The 17,392-nt window shown below is 39.0% G+C and overlaps 3 protein-coding genes across 4 annotated transcripts; all 3 read right to left on the bottom strand.

Moving 5' to 3' along the window:
- Window positions 1–1,953: 1,953 nt before the first annotated feature.
- LOC126755407 (uncharacterized) lies at window positions 1,954–5,766 on the bottom strand. Its single transcript, XM_050467956.1, has 7 exons — window positions 4,964–5,766; window positions 4,834–4,901; window positions 3,926–4,075; window positions 3,575–3,847; window positions 3,270–3,520; window positions 2,682–3,189; window positions 1,954–2,612 (listed from the first exon to the last, which is right to left on the bottom strand). The coding sequence occupies exons 1-7, from the start codon at window positions 5,467–5,469 to the stop codon at window positions 2,002–2,004; spliced, it is 2,367 nt and encodes a 788-aa protein (XP_050323913.1). The 5' UTR covers window positions 5,470–5,766; the 3' UTR covers window positions 1,954–2,001.
- A 1,728-nt stretch (window positions 5,767–7,494) lies between these two features.
- Window positions 7,495–14,771, bottom strand: LOC126755028 (VWFA and cache domain-containing protein CG16868). 2 transcript variants are annotated; one of them, XM_050467294.1, is made up of 8 exons: window positions 14,545–14,771; window positions 13,508–14,098; window positions 12,512–13,451; window positions 11,780–12,448; window positions 11,371–11,711; window positions 10,951–11,275; window positions 9,578–10,897; window positions 7,495–9,510 (listed from the first exon to the last, which is right to left on the bottom strand). In XM_050467294.1, exons 2-8 carry the CDS (start codon window positions 14,003–14,005, stop codon window positions 8,678–8,680), a joined length of 4,926 nt encoding a protein of 1,641 aa, XP_050323251.1. In that variant the 5' UTR covers window positions 14,006–14,098; window positions 14,545–14,771; the 3' UTR covers window positions 7,495–8,677. The 2 variants fall into 2 exon arrangements, with proteins under 2 accessions (XP_050323251.1, XP_050323252.1); XM_050467295.1 differs by lacking the exon at window positions 14,545–14,771 and adding an exon at window positions 14,184–14,359.
- A 768-nt stretch (window positions 14,772–15,539) lies between these two features.
- On the bottom strand, window positions 15,540–16,995 carry LOC126755029 (uncharacterized). Its single transcript, XM_050467296.1, is given in 3 exon segments — window positions 15,540–16,212; window positions 16,215–16,653; window positions 16,945–16,995. Coding segments are annotated over 3 exon segments (975 nt in total). The 5' UTR covers window positions 16,960–16,995; the 3' UTR covers window positions 15,540–15,691.
- Window positions 16,996–17,392: the final 397 nt, after the last annotated feature.

The following is a 17,392-nucleotide window of genomic DNA, read 5'->3' as shown; positions in this document are numbered from 1 at the left end:
AAAAATTCGAAATTTTTCGAAAATAAAATCGAAATTTTTCGAAAAAAAATTTCAAAACCAAATTTCAAATACAAAACAACAAAAAATTTCAATAACAAATAAAGTTTTAAACTTTTTTCGAACATTTTCAATTTTGTTTTCGAAAAATTTCGAATTGTGTTTGGAAAATCTTTAAAAATTTTCTCAAGATATATATACATACAGAGAAATTATTATTATCGAATATTCCTAGCGATTTGCAGATATTTCTTTTTCAAACAAAATTTTGAAATTTCTTTTTCGAAAAAATGTTAACACCTTTTTTAAATTTTTGAATAATTTTGTTTAGAAAAAATTTTTTTTGTTCGAAAAATTTGGAATATTTCTTTCGAAAAATCTTTGAAATCTTTCTAACAATACATACTACATATGTACATACATACATACATACCTAGTAGTACATTGTACATATGTATGTATGACAATTGAACAATTTTGAGATTAATTTCTTTTTTTTCAACGAGACGTATAGAATTATTAATTTCGAATAAAGCCATAGCCATAAAGACAAAATTTTGATTTTTTTTCATCGAATTTTTTTTCGAAAAATATTTATATTTTCTACGAAAAATGTTCGGAATTCGTTTAACATCACATACAGAAATTATTAATATCGAATATTAAAAGCGCTTTTGCAAGACTTTTTCTTTGAACAAAATTTTGAAATATTTCGTTTGAAAATGTTTCTCAAACTTTAAATTGTTTTTTGAAAATTTTGTCTTTTTTTGAAAAATTTCGCAATTTTTATTTTCGATCTATTATAATTTTTTTTTAAATATACATATTTGAGATTTTTTCACGATACGTATAGAAATATATGAGCAATTCACAACCTGTCGTAAAGCATCGTAAAATCGTAAAATTATAAATTTTTACACTTGTTTTTTTCTTTTTTTTATTTTTAATTATAAATTTTTACACTTGTTTTTTTGTAATTTTACGATTTTACGATGCTTTACGACAGGTTGTGAATTGAACAATAGAAAATTTCAAAATTTTTTTCGAAATTTTTTTTTTGAAATTTTTTGTTTGAAAAAAATTTGGTATTTTTTTCTTTTAAAAAAATTTTGAAATATTTCGTTAGAAAATATTTTTAAAATTTTTGAATTTGTTTTCGGAAAAATTTTGAAATTTTTATTTTCGAACATTATACGTTTTTTTTAATATATTTAAGATTTTTTAACGATACGTGTAGAAATATCGAACATTGCAATTTTTTTCGATTTTTTTATTAATTTTTTGTTTGAAAAAATTTGGAATTGTTTTCAAGTATTTTCTTTTCGAAAAATTTTTTCGAAGAATTTTCGAAAATTTTTGAATGTTAGATATACAATTATTTTTTTATGTTTTACTTATGTTATATAGAGCTTAATTGTTGTTGGTAGCATCTACAAATATAAATGTAAGAAAACTATTTTACGCTAGATAAACGTGTTGCAAGCGTATGGAAAGTAAGATATCAACACTACTGACGCTCAAATAGTGAAATTGCCGAATATTACAAATATAGAACATTTATAAAAATAAATAAATAAATATGCACAGGAAAAAGCTTTGTTTAAAAAGCTGTAGAAAACAAAAATTGTTTCGAGTTTTTAATTTGGAAAATAGTTCGAAATTAATTTTAATTTCGGAGATGACCCAGTTACACTCACAAACCCATTAAACACTCACAACTGAAAATAAACGGGATAAACGCAAATTTTCTCACATTTCTTTTAAATTTTGTTTTACTTTTATTTTTTATTTTTTTTATTTTTTTATTATTTTTTTTTTATTTTTATTTTTTTTATATTTTTTTTTTTTTTTTTTTATAATTTTTTTTTTTTTTTATAATTCTTTTTTTATAAATTTTGTTTATAAATAAATTATTGGAATCAATTTCAATATAAAACACACTCAAACACACAGTCTTAAACACTAAAAATATATCTACAAAAGCACGCTCTTCCAACGGCCTCGTCACATGCATTCCACCTGCTGATAGCGCAGACAAGCGCCTATATTATCCTCCGCGCTACCCTTGCCCGATCCGCTGCCGAAATGCACGCCTACATAGAAGGGCGTCACGGTTGATTCGATGCGACATGGCCACACGCCGCTGGAGCAGAATTGTGTGCCACAATGCACCGGTTCGCAGCCGGGCAATGTCGGTGAGCCCAGCGGACCCATGCCTATGAAGTCTTCGATAATACAAGGCAGGGTGAGCCGATCTGTGCAACGCGAATACAACTGACGCGCGCTTTTTGGTGGTCTCTCGCTACCTCTGTGGTTTCCGTTCTTTTCAACCAATTGCCGGCTACTGCGTCGAAAGGTATGGAAATCGAATGCGCTGCGCAAGAAACCGAGCAAATCGAAGCCTCCACGCACGGGTCTAGGTCGACGCGTTGGGGCGCCAGCAATCGGGTCGGTATCACCGCCGCCGGAACCTTCATCTGCAATTTCATCGCTGAGCGTAGTAGAAGAAGTAGCCGGAGTGGTGCTGCTACGCGTGTCTAATGTGGTGGCGCTACTGCTGCTGGCCGGTGTTTCCGTTGAAGAAGCAGGCATTTCGGAGGCAGCTGGAGCGGCGGCTTTTTGAAAGCAATAACACGTCCAAATATACACACAAATATATATACATATTTTATGAAAATACTCACATGTAACCTCTGTGCTGCTGGGAGGTGCCGCGCTACTGCTCGCAGCCTCTGTTGGCATAGTGGCGGCGCTACTGTCCGTTGCTGCTGTGCTGGCATCCATTACCGCGGCGGTAGTAGTTGTGGCAGCATCCGAGGATGCGGCGCTAGACATCATAGCGGCTATTGTTGTTGCATCCATCATTTGCAACATATTGGGGTCGTCTGCAAGCACTGTAGACTGCATTGTAGGCATGGCATCCAACGCCGGATCGTCGTTAGATACAGCGCCTGTTGCCCCGCCACCGCCACCCATCATGGTGCTCATCACCCCAGCCAACATAGGATCCATCATTATTGCTGGCGCGCCCATATTAAGCATGCCCGGCTCCGCAGCGCTGCCTGGACCAATGCGAAACGATTGTTCATCACACGGCTGGTACATAATCGAACACATGTACTGTTCCTGACGCATGCAGATGCGATAGTTCTGGTTAGCCAAATGACGACCGTTCTCAGCGAAATTGAAAGTCTAAAGTGGAGAGAAAGAGAGTAAAAAGAGCATAATACCAGTTAGTTTCCTAAAATAAAGTCAGTCGGATTGACGCAGACCTGTATGATGCCTTCGGTGCCCGTGTGGTACTGCAAACAACCGACCGGCGCACGTTGACTGAAGGGAATTTGCGCGATGCGTATCTCCCAGAGGCGTATCGGTTGGAAACGTTGCGTAAAATTCATGACGATCTCAATAATCGGCATCGCGCCGTCGCTGCTGTTCGGATACAGCTGACTGAAGGTGAGCGGACGCAGATTACCAAAGAGTGTCTGTCGAGGCGCAGAAGCGCCACCCACTTCATAATAAACTGAAAGCAGAACAAAATTAGACACTCTCGCACTTTCGCGGCTCAATTACTCACTGTGCTGTCCGCTGTTTTGACCGCACAAGGTCAGCGCGCCACTTGGACCGCCATTGACCGCAAACACGTCGCCGTCGCAAACGCCAGTTCGTCGATTCGGCTGCCCCATTGAAAAGTGGTAGAAGTCTATGCGCAGCTGACTGACCTCATTGCTCATAAGTTTTATTTTGTAGCTACAGGGTGCGCTATAATTGCTCGGCATAAAGCTGGGGAATTGCGGCGACACCAAATATGTGATGTTGTTACTAATGGTGGTGTTGCAACTGGCGATGACTGCATTGATGAAAGAAGCAATTTGTTGAATTTGTTGATATATAGGCATACGAAGATAACGGTAAAGTCTATACTTACATATGCAACACACGCCAAAGCCCATTGCACAATCGCCCTTCGCGATCCCGCCTTTGGCCCTGCATTCGTATATGTTGAAGCAGTTGCCGATGCGTCGGCCATCATCCGAGAGACACTCGCCGTCCACGGGCACAGGAAGCAGGTGTATCACTAGGGAAATGTTAACTCAGTAAATAACTGTAAATTCTTTACAATATTATGTTTATATATTCGTTATTGCCACGCGAAAATTAAGCTATCTGTACTCCGGTCCGGAAAGTAATAGGACCGAGTCGATTTAAAAAAAATGTATTGGACCAATCGAGTGTTGAGAGCCGAGGTGCATGCTGCTTGATTCCCCTCTGTCGTCTCAAAATGCTTGCCTTTTATCGGCCTTTTCAGGCAAGGAACCAAAAAAAAGTCCGAGGAGGCCACATCTGGGCTGTAGGGCGGCTGCGGAAGCGTTGGGATGCCAGTATTGGTTAGGTAGCTGTTCACAAGAAAGGCGTTGTAAGCCGGGGCGTTGTCGTGGTGCAACTTCTAATCGGCTGCGATGTCTTGTCGGACCCGATTGACCCTTCGTTTGAGTCTCTTGAGAACTTCCACGTAAAACTTGGCGTTGATGGTTTGTCCAGGAGGAACAAATTCATGGTGGACAATGCCTCGTTCGTTAGCTAAGAACGCCCTCTACCGAATCCAGTCGTTGCGCGTGGCTCCGAAGTACAGTCGTGGCGAAAGAAAATCAGTCCTATTACTTTCCGGACAAACCTTGTATCACATTTCGTGCAGTTAGAGCAACATTTTGTTCGCGAATAATCATTCATACTCAAAATTTTCGTTTGCACAGTTATGGCTAACGGTGCAAATGAACTTTTTTGTCAACGGAGAAAGTTTCCACGCAGAATTTGCATGCACACAAGGTCACTTACCGCGATTTTGGCGACTGTTTGGCGGGTCCAGTGTGTCTTTGCTTTTCAAATGCTTTTCAATGGTATCTCTGACTGCAAATAGATTACAATTTGCATAATTTCGGCTCAGAAATCACATCTCTACTCATGCTTACCACGTTTTGGCTTCTTGTCCACTTTCTGCTGCACTTGTGTACCGTTAAGAGCACCGGATGTGTGTTCGTGGGGCGCTACAAAATCAGTACCAGCATACTGAAAGTCCTCAATAGCATGCCATGACTGCACTTCCGGCTCCTCCTCAGCCGCCAGCTCAGCTCCGGAGCTCGACTGCTCTATTGCGCTCCAAATATCGATGTGCTGCAGGTTAGGTGGCCAAGCGTGGTCAATGCTATGCGTACCATTTGTGCGCAAGTCCGATTTAAGCCAAGCGAGACTGGGCGCAGCTTGCACCAGCAATGCTGGCGTGTGCGTACAACAGCTATTTAGCGCCAATAAAGTGCATGTCAAGCGCAACAAAGACTGTAGCGCCAGCAAGCAACGTTTCGTAAACAAAGTCCAGTTTATGGTGCGTTTATCTGGCACAGTTCTACTTAAACAGCGTGTATTCCTTGCATTTGCGCTTAATACAGGTCGCGCATGCGCGTTTTCACTTTCCATTCTGGCGGCTGCGATTAAAATGCAAATGACTTCAAATCGAATATATTTTTGTGTGTCTGTTTGTCTTGCTGGACAATTGAAAATTCGCGCGTCTGCACCTCGGTAACGCTCAAAACAAAATGCACGCAGCCTACATTGTTATGATTGCGCTCAGCTACTGAGCCAGTGAGCCACTTGGCCGATTGGCTGTGGCCGCGACTAAATATTGTCATCAACGGGAGTCGCCGCAGCCTCCAGCAGCTATTATCGGATATGGTGGTTAGAGCGGTATTAGCTTGGCGATAGACTACATGCGAGCATGCAACTAACAACAACAAGCTTTACAATATTGACACACTGCCACAGAGCGTCTCGTAGTTAATCGTGCGGTGAAATGAAAGTGGCGGTGAGAGTGTTTCTCGTTTTTCACGCCGCCACCGTTTGAAACGTGTTCTTTGAAAATGCTTGCTCTAGCCGATGGACACACACACCACTGGCTGCGCTAGTGTCGGCCACAGCGCTCCGACCAGACTCCTTGGTGCGTGTGTTTGTGTGCGTCTAATTGCACATCTAACGCACACGTAGGCCCAGCTACGTCTAAATCTTGGTCGCACTCCACATTACCGCATTTATTTGCTCATCTTTCGGTTTGTCCTCCATTGAAGTCTCACTTTGCAGCACGCTGATTTGTTATCGTCAGCTTGTTGACATTTTGCTAGTTATTTGTTGTTGTTGTACCACTGGAAGTTTAACGTTTATTTTGTATTTTAGCTTGTTTTGAAAAATTTAAATTTTTTTTTTAAGAATTTCGAATTTTTTTAAAATCTTTAAAACTTTTCTAACGATACATATTGATTGTTCGAACAATTTTGAAATTGTTTTTTTTTGTTTGAAAAAATTTTGAAATTTTTCCAACGAGACGTATAGAAGTTATTAACCTCGAATAAAGCCATTGCTCTAATAAAGATTTTTCCCCAACAAATTTTTTTAATTTTTTTCATCGAAAAAATTTTGAAATTTTTTAAAAAACTTTTGAAATTTTTTCCGAAAATTTTTTGATTTTTTTTCATCAAAATGCAAATAATAAAAGACCATTTTTTTCTTTTAACAAAATTTTGAAATATTTCGTAATAAATTTTTTCTCTAATTTTTTAATTTTTTTCAAAAATATATCGAAATTATTCGTTTGAAATTTTTTTTCAAAGTTTTTTCCGAATAAATTTTGAATTTTTTTTTTTTCGAAACAGTTTTGAAATTTTTTTTAAACAATTTTTATTTTCGAACTACTATAAATTTCATATTTAAAATTTTTATAACGATACGTATAGAAATTAATAACATCGAAAATTACAATATTGTCAAAATTTTTTTCGAAATTTTTTTGAAAAAATTTTTAAATATTTTTTCGAATTTTCTTTTCAGAAAAATTTTTAAAAATTTAATTTTTTCGAATTTTTTCTTTTCAAAAAAAAATTTTCGAAAAATTTTGAAATTTTTACTTTCGAAAATAAATTTATTTCAAATATACATATTTAATTTTATTAATAACATCGAAAATAACAAGAGCTTTTAACAAAATATTTTTTGGAAATTTTGTGTTTTTCAAAAAGATTTTTTGGTAAATTTAATTCTTTTCAAAAAAGTAAAAAAATAACTTATTTCGAGTTTTTTCTTTACAAAAGAATTAAAATTGTTACGTTATTTTGTAATTTAGCTTGTTTGTGTTAGAGAAATAGACGCATTTTGAACAAAAATCGAAAATATGTACATATGTACATATGTACATACATAAGTGAAAAGTTCGTTGCTTAAGTCTTTTGTTTTGGTCCGGTGAAATACTTTTTTCGAAGTTTAACGCTTATTTTGTGTTTCAGCTTGTCTTCTTTGGTTAAATAACGGCATTTTGATCAAAATTCAAAAATAAGTGAAAAGTTCGTTGCTTAAGTCTTTTGTTTTGGCGCCGGAATTTGTTTAACGCAAATGAACTGTGGCACGGAAACCGCTTTACTGCTATATCTCACATATTTCGACAAAAAAAACACAGAATTTTCATTCAATTTCTTACAATTATTTTATTCATAAAAAACTTCACCATAGTTCTGCCCTCAGCGGCAGCATAAGTTTGTGTAAATAATGAAGTGTTCATATTCAGTAATATTTTATTTGAGTAAACAATTAGTTATTAGCTTAAAGTAATTACTTGGGTAAACAACGGTACTTTTTATATGCATTTACTACTGCACAATTTGTTTTTGTTTTTGTATACATAAGTACATAGTACCTCACTTTAAATATATTTACTATATTTTTTAGACATAAAGTCGAAATCAAAGACATAGAAAGCATACAATTGCCGAGGTGGCGCCTTAACGACAGACTAAATGCGATTTATATACTAGTTAATAGACGACTATATGCGGCAAGAAACAGTTTAAGTCACTCAATTTCATTACAACAAATTTCTTTAAACACTTTAATGGGCGAAAATCGTATATCTAATGGATGGTGGCATGTAATACTTATTTAATAGAAAAAACAAAGCCTTTGCTTTAACAACTCAAGCAAAGTCATGACATGACATTGCCGTTAGTTAGTGTTGGCGCATGGAAAACAGTTGACGTATTGTTGCTGTGAACGTGCAATTGTGGTAATATTAATAATTAGAGTAATAAAGAGAGCGATTTCGCGACAATTTCACTTTCACATGAATTCGCATTGGCGATTACGATATAAAGTGATTTGCAGCGTTTTGCAGGTAGAGACGGTGTGTGATGTGTTCGTAGGTAACTTGTAACAGCACAGCTTTAAATGCAACATTTATGTGTGTATATATGTATGCGTGTACGCATGCATTTGAGAGCTTAAATATATACACTAATCAATAGCTTAAAATGCAAACTTAACGCTAATAAAATTTTTGTAAAAAGCTGCAACAAGAAGCGATAGCTGGACACAACTACATACATGCATGCTTTTAAAAATTGACAAACAAGTGTGTAGGCCTAAAACTGTTAGACAATAAAAATATGTAAATATTTGCTTAAAACGTAGGCGCTTGGAAGTACTGATTGCGGTAAAGCATTACACATGATTTACGCAGCTTAAATTTAACTTATGCCCACATTTAAGTTAAGCAAACACTTGCTGGGTTAATACTTTCAACTTATTGGCTAATCTATAAAGAGCATATGCGATCAGTTGCCATAAAACGGTTTCGTCAACGCGGTAACTACGTTTCCGTCGGTTCCATATGTCTATGTACCGTTACCGGCGCCAGTATGTAGCGCGGCGCCGCCATGCAGTCCTCGGTCGAGTCGTTTAGCGGCAGTGTTGTCTGGCCATAGACCGGTGCAGCGTCGCCAAAGTGGCGTGTGGGTGTCACCGCCTGTTGGTACTTTTTCGGTGAGTTTATTTGGTAGCGCGTCGGCAAGATATCTTTTGCTTGCGTCGGCGCTGGTGCTGGATGGTTGAGGTATGGGTTTTGATAGTGTGGTTGATGGTGGCGGTTTGTGGGGCTCGATATGGAAGTTGATATGGACATGGTGTCGGATTTGCTGTGGCGTTTGTCATGCAGGAGGAGTGGTTCGGCCAGAGCGAAGCATTGGTGATCGGAGGAGTCTTCGTGCGGCGTCATAGTGGAGTAACCGTGGTCCGATTCACCGTTCGGCGGCCGGCGGTAGCTGCTGCCGGTGGACATATGGTAGGGCGAAATGTCGGCGGGATGTATAAGATTACGCTGTGCGGACGGATGATCGTAACCACCATTGCTGCCGGGTGGTTCGTCATGTGCTTGGCAATCGTCGAAATTGAAGCGCGACAGTGGCAGACCATAATTCTCTTCTTGCATCGAGTCCACATAGAATTGCTCTTGCGATTGTGCGTCCATATTGTGGCGATAGCAGTATATGGCGAAACCCATTACGAAGGCCAACACAATAATAGCGCCACCCACTGGACCAAAAGCCGAGTATGAGCTGGGCTTTTGCCCGGGATTGTAGCTGTGTGCGGCGATTATGTCCACATCGTCCAAATCACCATACGGTGTAAGTGAGGAGAGCACACCTATTTGCGAAATTAAGAATGATTATTAAAACAAAAAACTGAAAATATTTGTGATTCGCGCACTCACCATTAAAGCAAGATGCCTGCGCGGCACAAAAGGACGCCGTAAAGCCATTGCCGTCTAGGTCTTGCTGGCACCATTCACAACCCATCACACCGAGACACTCACTCTGCGTGCCATACACGTCACAGTTGATGCTGACGCACGAATGCAAGAGCTGATATTCTGCGCTGACCGGCGGCAAGGCAATGAAATGTTCGCTGGGCGGTTCGCAATACGAAAACTGTTGCGTGTAATTTAGAAAACGTGCTATGGACGACTCCGCAGGGTCCGCTTGTTTTGCGCCCACAGCGCCATTGAAAACCTCCATTTCCATGGGGCATTCACACGGGCACTCGCAGTCCATCTGGTCCATACGATTGCAGTTCAAACAAATGCGATCAATCGTGCTGCAGGGACAGAACGCACCGCCATCGCAGGTCGAATTGAGCACGGCGGCAAATATGTTGCTGCCATAGACCAGTGCGATGGCGTATTTAGTGCGTTCGCCATGCACTACATTCGTGAGTATGTCGCTCAGCGAGGTGTTGAACACATAGTAGCGTTGCAGCGTACGATTTTGGTAGTTCGCGCAGGCCAATTTGCGCACCAGCGATTTATGATTGAGTATATCGTTGGCTAGGTAGGATTCCTTGTGTGTGAGGTGCTCGTGTGGCCGACGTTGGTTGCGTGTTTGTGTGCTCGCTTCTAGCATACTCGGATGCGCTAAAAGGTAACCTTCGTTTTCGAAGAGCAGACATTTGATATGCTTCATCTGGCAGAGGGGCGTGGAGTCAAGTATCATTTTGTAATGGTATGCGTAAGGCAAGTCGAGTGCAACAATGGCTACCGGTTCATCGCGTTCAACAGAGTGCAACGCATTTGATTTGCCTTCGAAAATCGTATGCGCAATGGTGACGATGTACCCCGCGCCGCCAGCATCCAAATAGGGTTCGGTTGTGATAATTTTACCAGGCTGTTGTAAAGCCTTACGGAACCACGGCCGACGTGTCGGATCATAATTAGTGCTAAGCAAACAACCTGGGTAGACTTGAAGTACGCCATTTACACTGGCTATGTAACGGCGTATGATGTAGTTCTTGAGTGTGCCACGTGCATCCTGATGTCGTTTCTTCAAGTGTCGCATGGCATTATAAAGCGCACTCACTTCTTGACGTATTTGTGGGCGCAGACCTGGATTCGCCAGGAGGCCAGTGGTGTCTTTCAAGTAAGCCATTATACTCTCCACCGTTCGTATCTGGGCACGTGGTGAGTTCACACGATTGTTGTGTAGAAAGGTGAAGGGCGACATGAAAGCGGAAGCACTCAAGAAAAGCGTGGGAGTATCTGAAAAAAGCAATTTAGTGTATTTCATTTTTGAGTAAAGACAATTAACATACCCATAGTGGCCACTTGGCGAAAGTAACGGCATGCCTGACCATTAGATGGTGGCACCAGGTCCAGCCGGTGATAAAGCAATTCCATGCTGGAGAAATAGTCATAATTATTGTTGTGGAACCGAGCTGTGTTCTCCTTGGTTATGCTGAAACGCTGTAAGTTTAATGGCAAGCCGGGTGGCACCGTTAGAGTTGCTGCTCGCAAGCTGTTATCAGTATTTGCTGCCGTGGAAGAGTTGCTGGGACTTGTTTCTGCTTTAAAAGTAGACACGAGGCACAGTATGTAGATGCCCAATATGGACTGCCATTGATAAATTCGCTCAAAAGACTGAAATTACAGCAAAACAGTGCGTCGGGTGAGAAGTTTTATATTAAAAGGTACATTCATATAGTAAAAATTGTTTTATGTTTTCATGACCAAACCTCGATTTTACGGTCCCTGGTGAGGTAGACGTTCGTCGTCAGGTTTCCACGCTCTTCGTGTAGAATTTGTTTCCTCGTATATGCAAAATCCGTTGAGTTCTCCAAGAAGGCTATATCCACGGGAAATGGTGTCTGTTGCTGTGTCATGGGACGTGGAAATGCCGGATGCGCGATGGTTATACCGTTACGATCGATAAGGAATGCGTAGCTGAACTCATTTTTATTGGCGTTTTGTGTTGGTTGTCCATAGCTGATTACGTCCTCTACCAAATCGGTCAAATAAAGATTAACGCCCACTAAACCGAAAGGCGGCACGGCATGTGTGACTGATACAATAGCATCTGTAATGCGTACATATATTATTAATTCTATATAATTGCGGATTTTTATTTTAACAAGCTTTACGTACCACCACTATTTGGCTCCACCACAGGCAGCTGCACCTCCAGACTCTGGCTCAAATATCGCTCGCTAAATGTATGCTGAAATAATGCAACGCACAAGCGCATCAGTTCGTCCGTTTGTGTTTTAGTCAACACGAAAAATTTCCCGACCAATTCTTGGCGATCAGCCTCACCTTCTAACCATTCGTTTACCGGTATTTTGTACTTAGTATAGTTTTGTGTGGCGATATCAGTGAGAAATTGCTTCTCATACATTATGCGCTTTTCATCGGTGACCACCGCGCACGTGTGTATAACTATTGGATCTATTAATTGACGCTGGCCGTTTGCAATCACTTGGAGCACATGCATCGTGTCGGAGAGATTGGTGAGTAGACCACGCGTGACATAAATAAATTGTATCGGATTTTGTTCCGTTATCACACTGATGTTCTGAAGCTGATATACTGTTTGGAAGGCATATTCGAAGCCGAGCGAATGGTTTGTTTGGCCTTTTGTCACAGCGAGTGAATGTATATAATTCAGAATCTCTTCTTTACGTGCTCGGGTAGCATAGAAGACGCCGTTTGCTGCGTCGTTGGGGTAGGTATCGAACTGCATAAGATGTGCCTCATCGGACACCGTCGCTATGGAAATTAGATCGCTAGGCGATAGTAGTTGCAAAATATTTGCAGCTGAAATTAAATGGAAAAATCATGTATATTGTTATTTTTAGTTAACGGACTAAGCGAGTTTACCCAATGCCTTCGTTAGTTCCAGCAATTCCATATTCATAGCCGAACCGACGTCAAGTAATAGAAAAACGTATTTATTTTTTATGGACGATACATACAATTGCTGGAAATAGTTGTCTTCGTAATAGTGTGTGCGCAGATCGTCAGCATGATCGCTGCGCGATAGGAAGTATATATGTTTAAAGTGGTTTCCTAGGAATTTCAGTTTCGCGTTAGTTGTGGCTGTTGTTGAGGCTGTGCTGCGCACATTTGTCGGTAATTTAGTAAGCTCAATGGAAAAATCACTTTTCATTAATGCATTCTTCAAAGTTTGTAGTTTTTCGAGTATGTACGCATTGGCGCGCGCCTCAAAGGAACCTTCATCCATAAAAGTGTTGGAATGATCGAAATGCTGTAAGTACTGTGATTTATGGCTTGGTAAATCAGTCTTAAGATAGTTTAGGATTTGTATTTGTTGCTTGTTGTAATTTGACTCCGCAATTATTTGCCTATTGTTGGCATTGCTTTGAAAAGCCTGTATGCATGTGTGCAAATACAAGCGCAAATTACGCACGTCATGTCCTGTGTCCACCAATCCATCTAATTCATCGATTTCAACATCAAATTCGTCCTCTTCACTTTCAGCTTCGTTTTCTTCATCATCTTCATCTATCTCTATATCATCTGCTTCAGTATCGACATCGTCGTTTTCATCACCATATTCGGTTGTCTGCAGATGTTGCTGCAGCAGCACTTTTGTAATGTTTGTATGGAAGAAATCTCGCAGTTCCAACACTACATGCGTCGCCTTTTGTAGCTTCTTAGCGAGTCGCTTGCCGAAGATCTGCAAATCTTGTTCTAGAGTGGCCGACAAAGAACTGTACAGTGCGTCGCTACTATTCTTCTGTGCGCCCAGGTTGAGTGCGGCGCTATTGCCACTAAAATGCATCGAGTCAAATAATTCCTGCAAAAAACAGCGTTTAAGTTAACGTTATTTTATAATTCCATCTAAAAATTCACCTGTATGGTCGCAATACGCATTTCAACATTGCGTATAATCCGCAAACGCGCGTCAATGTTGCGCACCAGCTCCAGCACATTTTGCTGATTAATATAGTTTGTGAAAAACACGCTCGCTGAAGTTTGGGTGAATGGCGAAGAAGCCGATGGTGCGATAATACTGCTACTTACAGCGCTAGCATTAGATTCTTCACTTGTATTGTGTCTCAAAGACACTTTTTGAGGCGCCACACTGGTTGAAGACGGCTTTGGCACCGGTAATGCATTGATATTCACAGTGACAAAGTCCTTCGCCACTTTCGGCAATTCCGTGGTTACTTTCTGATATGCATTAAAGCTAGTATTACTTAAAAATAGAGGAACATTACTGTTAATGTGATTAGTAGTATTTGCATTGGAAGCTATAACTGCATCACTGCCATCGAAATCATCCAGCACCACTGCGTCACAGCTGAAGAGCAAAAGCATTACAAATATCCACTCCATATTGCTAAGCATTAAAGGCGTTTAGTTTATAGCAATGTACACATAACCAGCTACTGAAATGTTCTGTAAATAAATTCCATTATCATTCTTGGTACGGTTGATACGCTGTAAAAGAAGAAGTATATATTTTTAAACCAATTAAAAGATTTGTTAAGCAAAACTGGTTCGTCAAGTAAGTTTTGTTTTTTACCGCTGGTACATGCTAGTTGTTTGTTAGTGAAAATAAGATGTAAATGTGGCCAAATTTTTGTTAATAAAATAGCTGCAATTTCTTATTGGTATAAATGAGTTAAGCTGGAGTTCATGTTTTATTAGAAATGTAGAAAAATTGCTTATTTTCGCTCGTCTAGCAAGCAACTATGTATATGCATACATACACACTATCGCTATGAACAAAAGTTATTGCGTTCGTAAATAAGCACAAATCGCGAAATTAAATGTAAATATTTATGCTTATTTCGTTTTCGCACACCATACGAGTTATATATATAGCAACAACAACATGTAGAACATATAAGCGGTAGACTTCAATCACTGACTTGTTTTGTTACCTTTTATATTTTTTCTCGGGCTGGCTTTTTTGTTTATTTATCTATTTCCTTTATAGTTTGCCGCTCCGAGCAGTACATTCACACAAACTAACATACACCAAAAAGAAAAAAAAACACTGAAAAATTTATTGACCATGCCTTTACTTCATTGGCTTCTGATCACTTTAGACTTATTTATTTCAAACTCCATTTAACACACAATTGTCTGATATTGTTTTAATACAATTTCTAATATTTTTACAGAAAATAAAAGCAACTTTTTCTCAATAAAAACTTTAAAACATAAATGTTACTATCGTGCTATGCGCAACCAAGCGATGAAAAACAGTGCTATACTGCGAATGTCATATAAAGCGGAAGATGATAATTTTGATAAGCAAAGGCACAATAGAAAGTGGTGGATTTTGGATTTGGAGCGATTAGTGAATATTGTGCATTTCTTACAGCAACGGCAATAATATCGAAAAATTTACGATAATAATATAATTAATATCCAAATTGTCATAAGTTTATTAGTTACCGTTTGAATATTCCATATTACTGAATATAAATTATTTAATCGAATAAATTCATTTTTTGTAGCTTGGCAACTTCAAAACTCTTGGGTATTTCGTTTTATTTTCTTTCTTTCCTCTTTTACTGTTTTTGACAGTTAGCTCAGTAGAAAATTTACCGCTTTCCGGTGGCGTCGGTAACTGATTTTAACTTTATTTATTCTAAAAATTAAGCTAATAGAAATGAAAGTGGTAATAAATATCGATTCAGTGCAAAGGATAATGTGTGCAAAGTGTGAGTTCTGCCAATTCTGTGAGTGATGTGGCCCTCTTTAAAAAAATGGTGTTTGCAGAAGTCATTCGCCAGTTCTTTCAAAAGCTTTCATGCTAATTCGTGTGTGTTGTGTGTTTTTAAATTAAGTGTTGCAAGGGGAAATCCTGAAGTCTCGTTATGAAATTAGGAGAATTTATTTCGTCCAATAAGAAAACAAACACCAATCATTACATCTAAAAGGTATGCACTTATATATATTCATTTACATACATATGTATTTACATCTGTCCATACACCTTAACCTTGATTTCAGTTATACATAGCTATAGTTATGTTTACACAGCCAAGGTATTATGTGGCGCATCTAACGTAAACGATATTATTTTTTAACAATTCTGACTAATTGCCCATTGCTGTTGGATTTGAAAATCGGATCGTTAATTTCACCTACAGGCGTATACTGCAATTGTGCAGTGAAACCACCATTCTTTCGAGCCTCCTCCTCACTTTGTGTAGTTGTGAAACGCACCAACTGCAGGCGATTATCAGGTCCCAAAACATAATATTGACCACGAGTCGCACGTGAGGCGGGGTAGCCGGCACTTGCTTTCTTTGTACCGTCAACGTTAACCTCCTGCACATCTGCCTCTGATGCACCGTCATCACTACTCACTGCATCAGGTTCGAGTTTACGATTGTAAGCGTCTTTGGCTGCATTAAGTGCTTCGATGGCAATACGCGTTGCTTCCTCCAATTCAGCATCCGCTTGCCGTGGCTCTATATCTTCCGGGTAGTTAATGGTAAATTGTTGCTCTCCTCCGTTGCTTGGTGGCCCATAAGTTTGTGCTGGTCGAGATAAAGCAGATTGTTGTTGCACTCCGAAAGCGAAGTTTTTAGTTTTTGTGGACGCAGAGGACGTTGTTGTCCCGGCAATTGTTGTTTGGTGTTTGATATTTGAAATATGCGTGTGTTCTGTTGCCCTTGTGGTCGATAGCCCGCTGTTTGCAAAACGAACTGGGGTCCTGGCTTCTGATAAGGAGGGCGTTGTACTTTTAAGTCAAAATCAGTGCTCTGTCTCCTTGGTGGCAAGTGTGCATTAGCCGGTCGCCTATTAGGAGAATTCAAAGTATTTTCTTGTATTTGTCCTACATATTCAATACGCTGTTTTTTGAGTTCTACTTCAAATATGGATTGTTGTGGTTGTCTTTGCTTTTCAATATCACGTGCTGGAGGCAAGTAGTCGGTAGGCAAGTTAAAAGGGCGCAGTGGACGCCAACCTGTGGCGGCATATGGCGCTTCAGCTAGAACACAGCTAACAAATAGTAAGCAAATAACACCGGTCTGTGGAAGAGAGCGAACGTTTGGTTAGTGTTTTAGCTTTTGCTTCAGAATTTAGCAACAAGATGTAAAGATAATTTTGTGAAAAAGGTTCTAACACATTAATAATTTCAACTCAGTTCATTAAATCCTAACCGTTGATTGATGTCATCACTGTTTAGTGGAATTTTATTTTTTTACTTTTTAATAAATTTGTTTTGAAAAATACTAATTAAAAAGATTTCAGCATTTTATTTATGTCATATATGTATGTACGTTCTGTATTTTGCACACATTTGTATTGTTTTCACCAACCTTAAACCAAAACATTTCTTGACTGTTTTTAGCACCGCAACACAACGAATATAACCGACAACTGGTTTCGTGCAATGCAACAAAACACATTTTTATACCCAAAAATGCACTAAGTTTAATGAATATGCATTAAAAGTGCAATGCAAAATATAAAATTTATTAAGCTTCCAAGCGGTAAATTGTGATAATTGAAATTTCAGGCACGTCAGATCGAATGCACTAAACTGTGCTAAGGCGCTATGCATAATGTTCTCTGCAATGTTGCTGAGTTGCTGATGTCAACGCGGCCGACAATAAAAGGGTGGGATTTACGCATGTGCAAATTATTATAAAATATTGTAGAAACATGCAAGCTTGCTAATAAAACAAATGCAATGTGCAGTGATAATTGTTACAACAACAACATAACTTAAAAAAAACATTAACCGAAAATGGCTACATCCTCAGT

The sequence above is a fragment of the Bactrocera neohumeralis genome, chromosome 4 (assembly GCF_024586455.1).
Source record: "Bactrocera neohumeralis isolate Rockhampton chromosome 4, APGP_CSIRO_Bneo_wtdbg2-racon-allhic-juicebox.fasta_v2, whole genome shotgun sequence".
Lineage (NCBI taxonomy): Eukaryota > Metazoa > Arthropoda > Insecta > Diptera > Tephritidae > Bactrocera > Bactrocera neohumeralis.
This window is presented reverse-complemented; position numbering and strand designations above follow the sequence as displayed.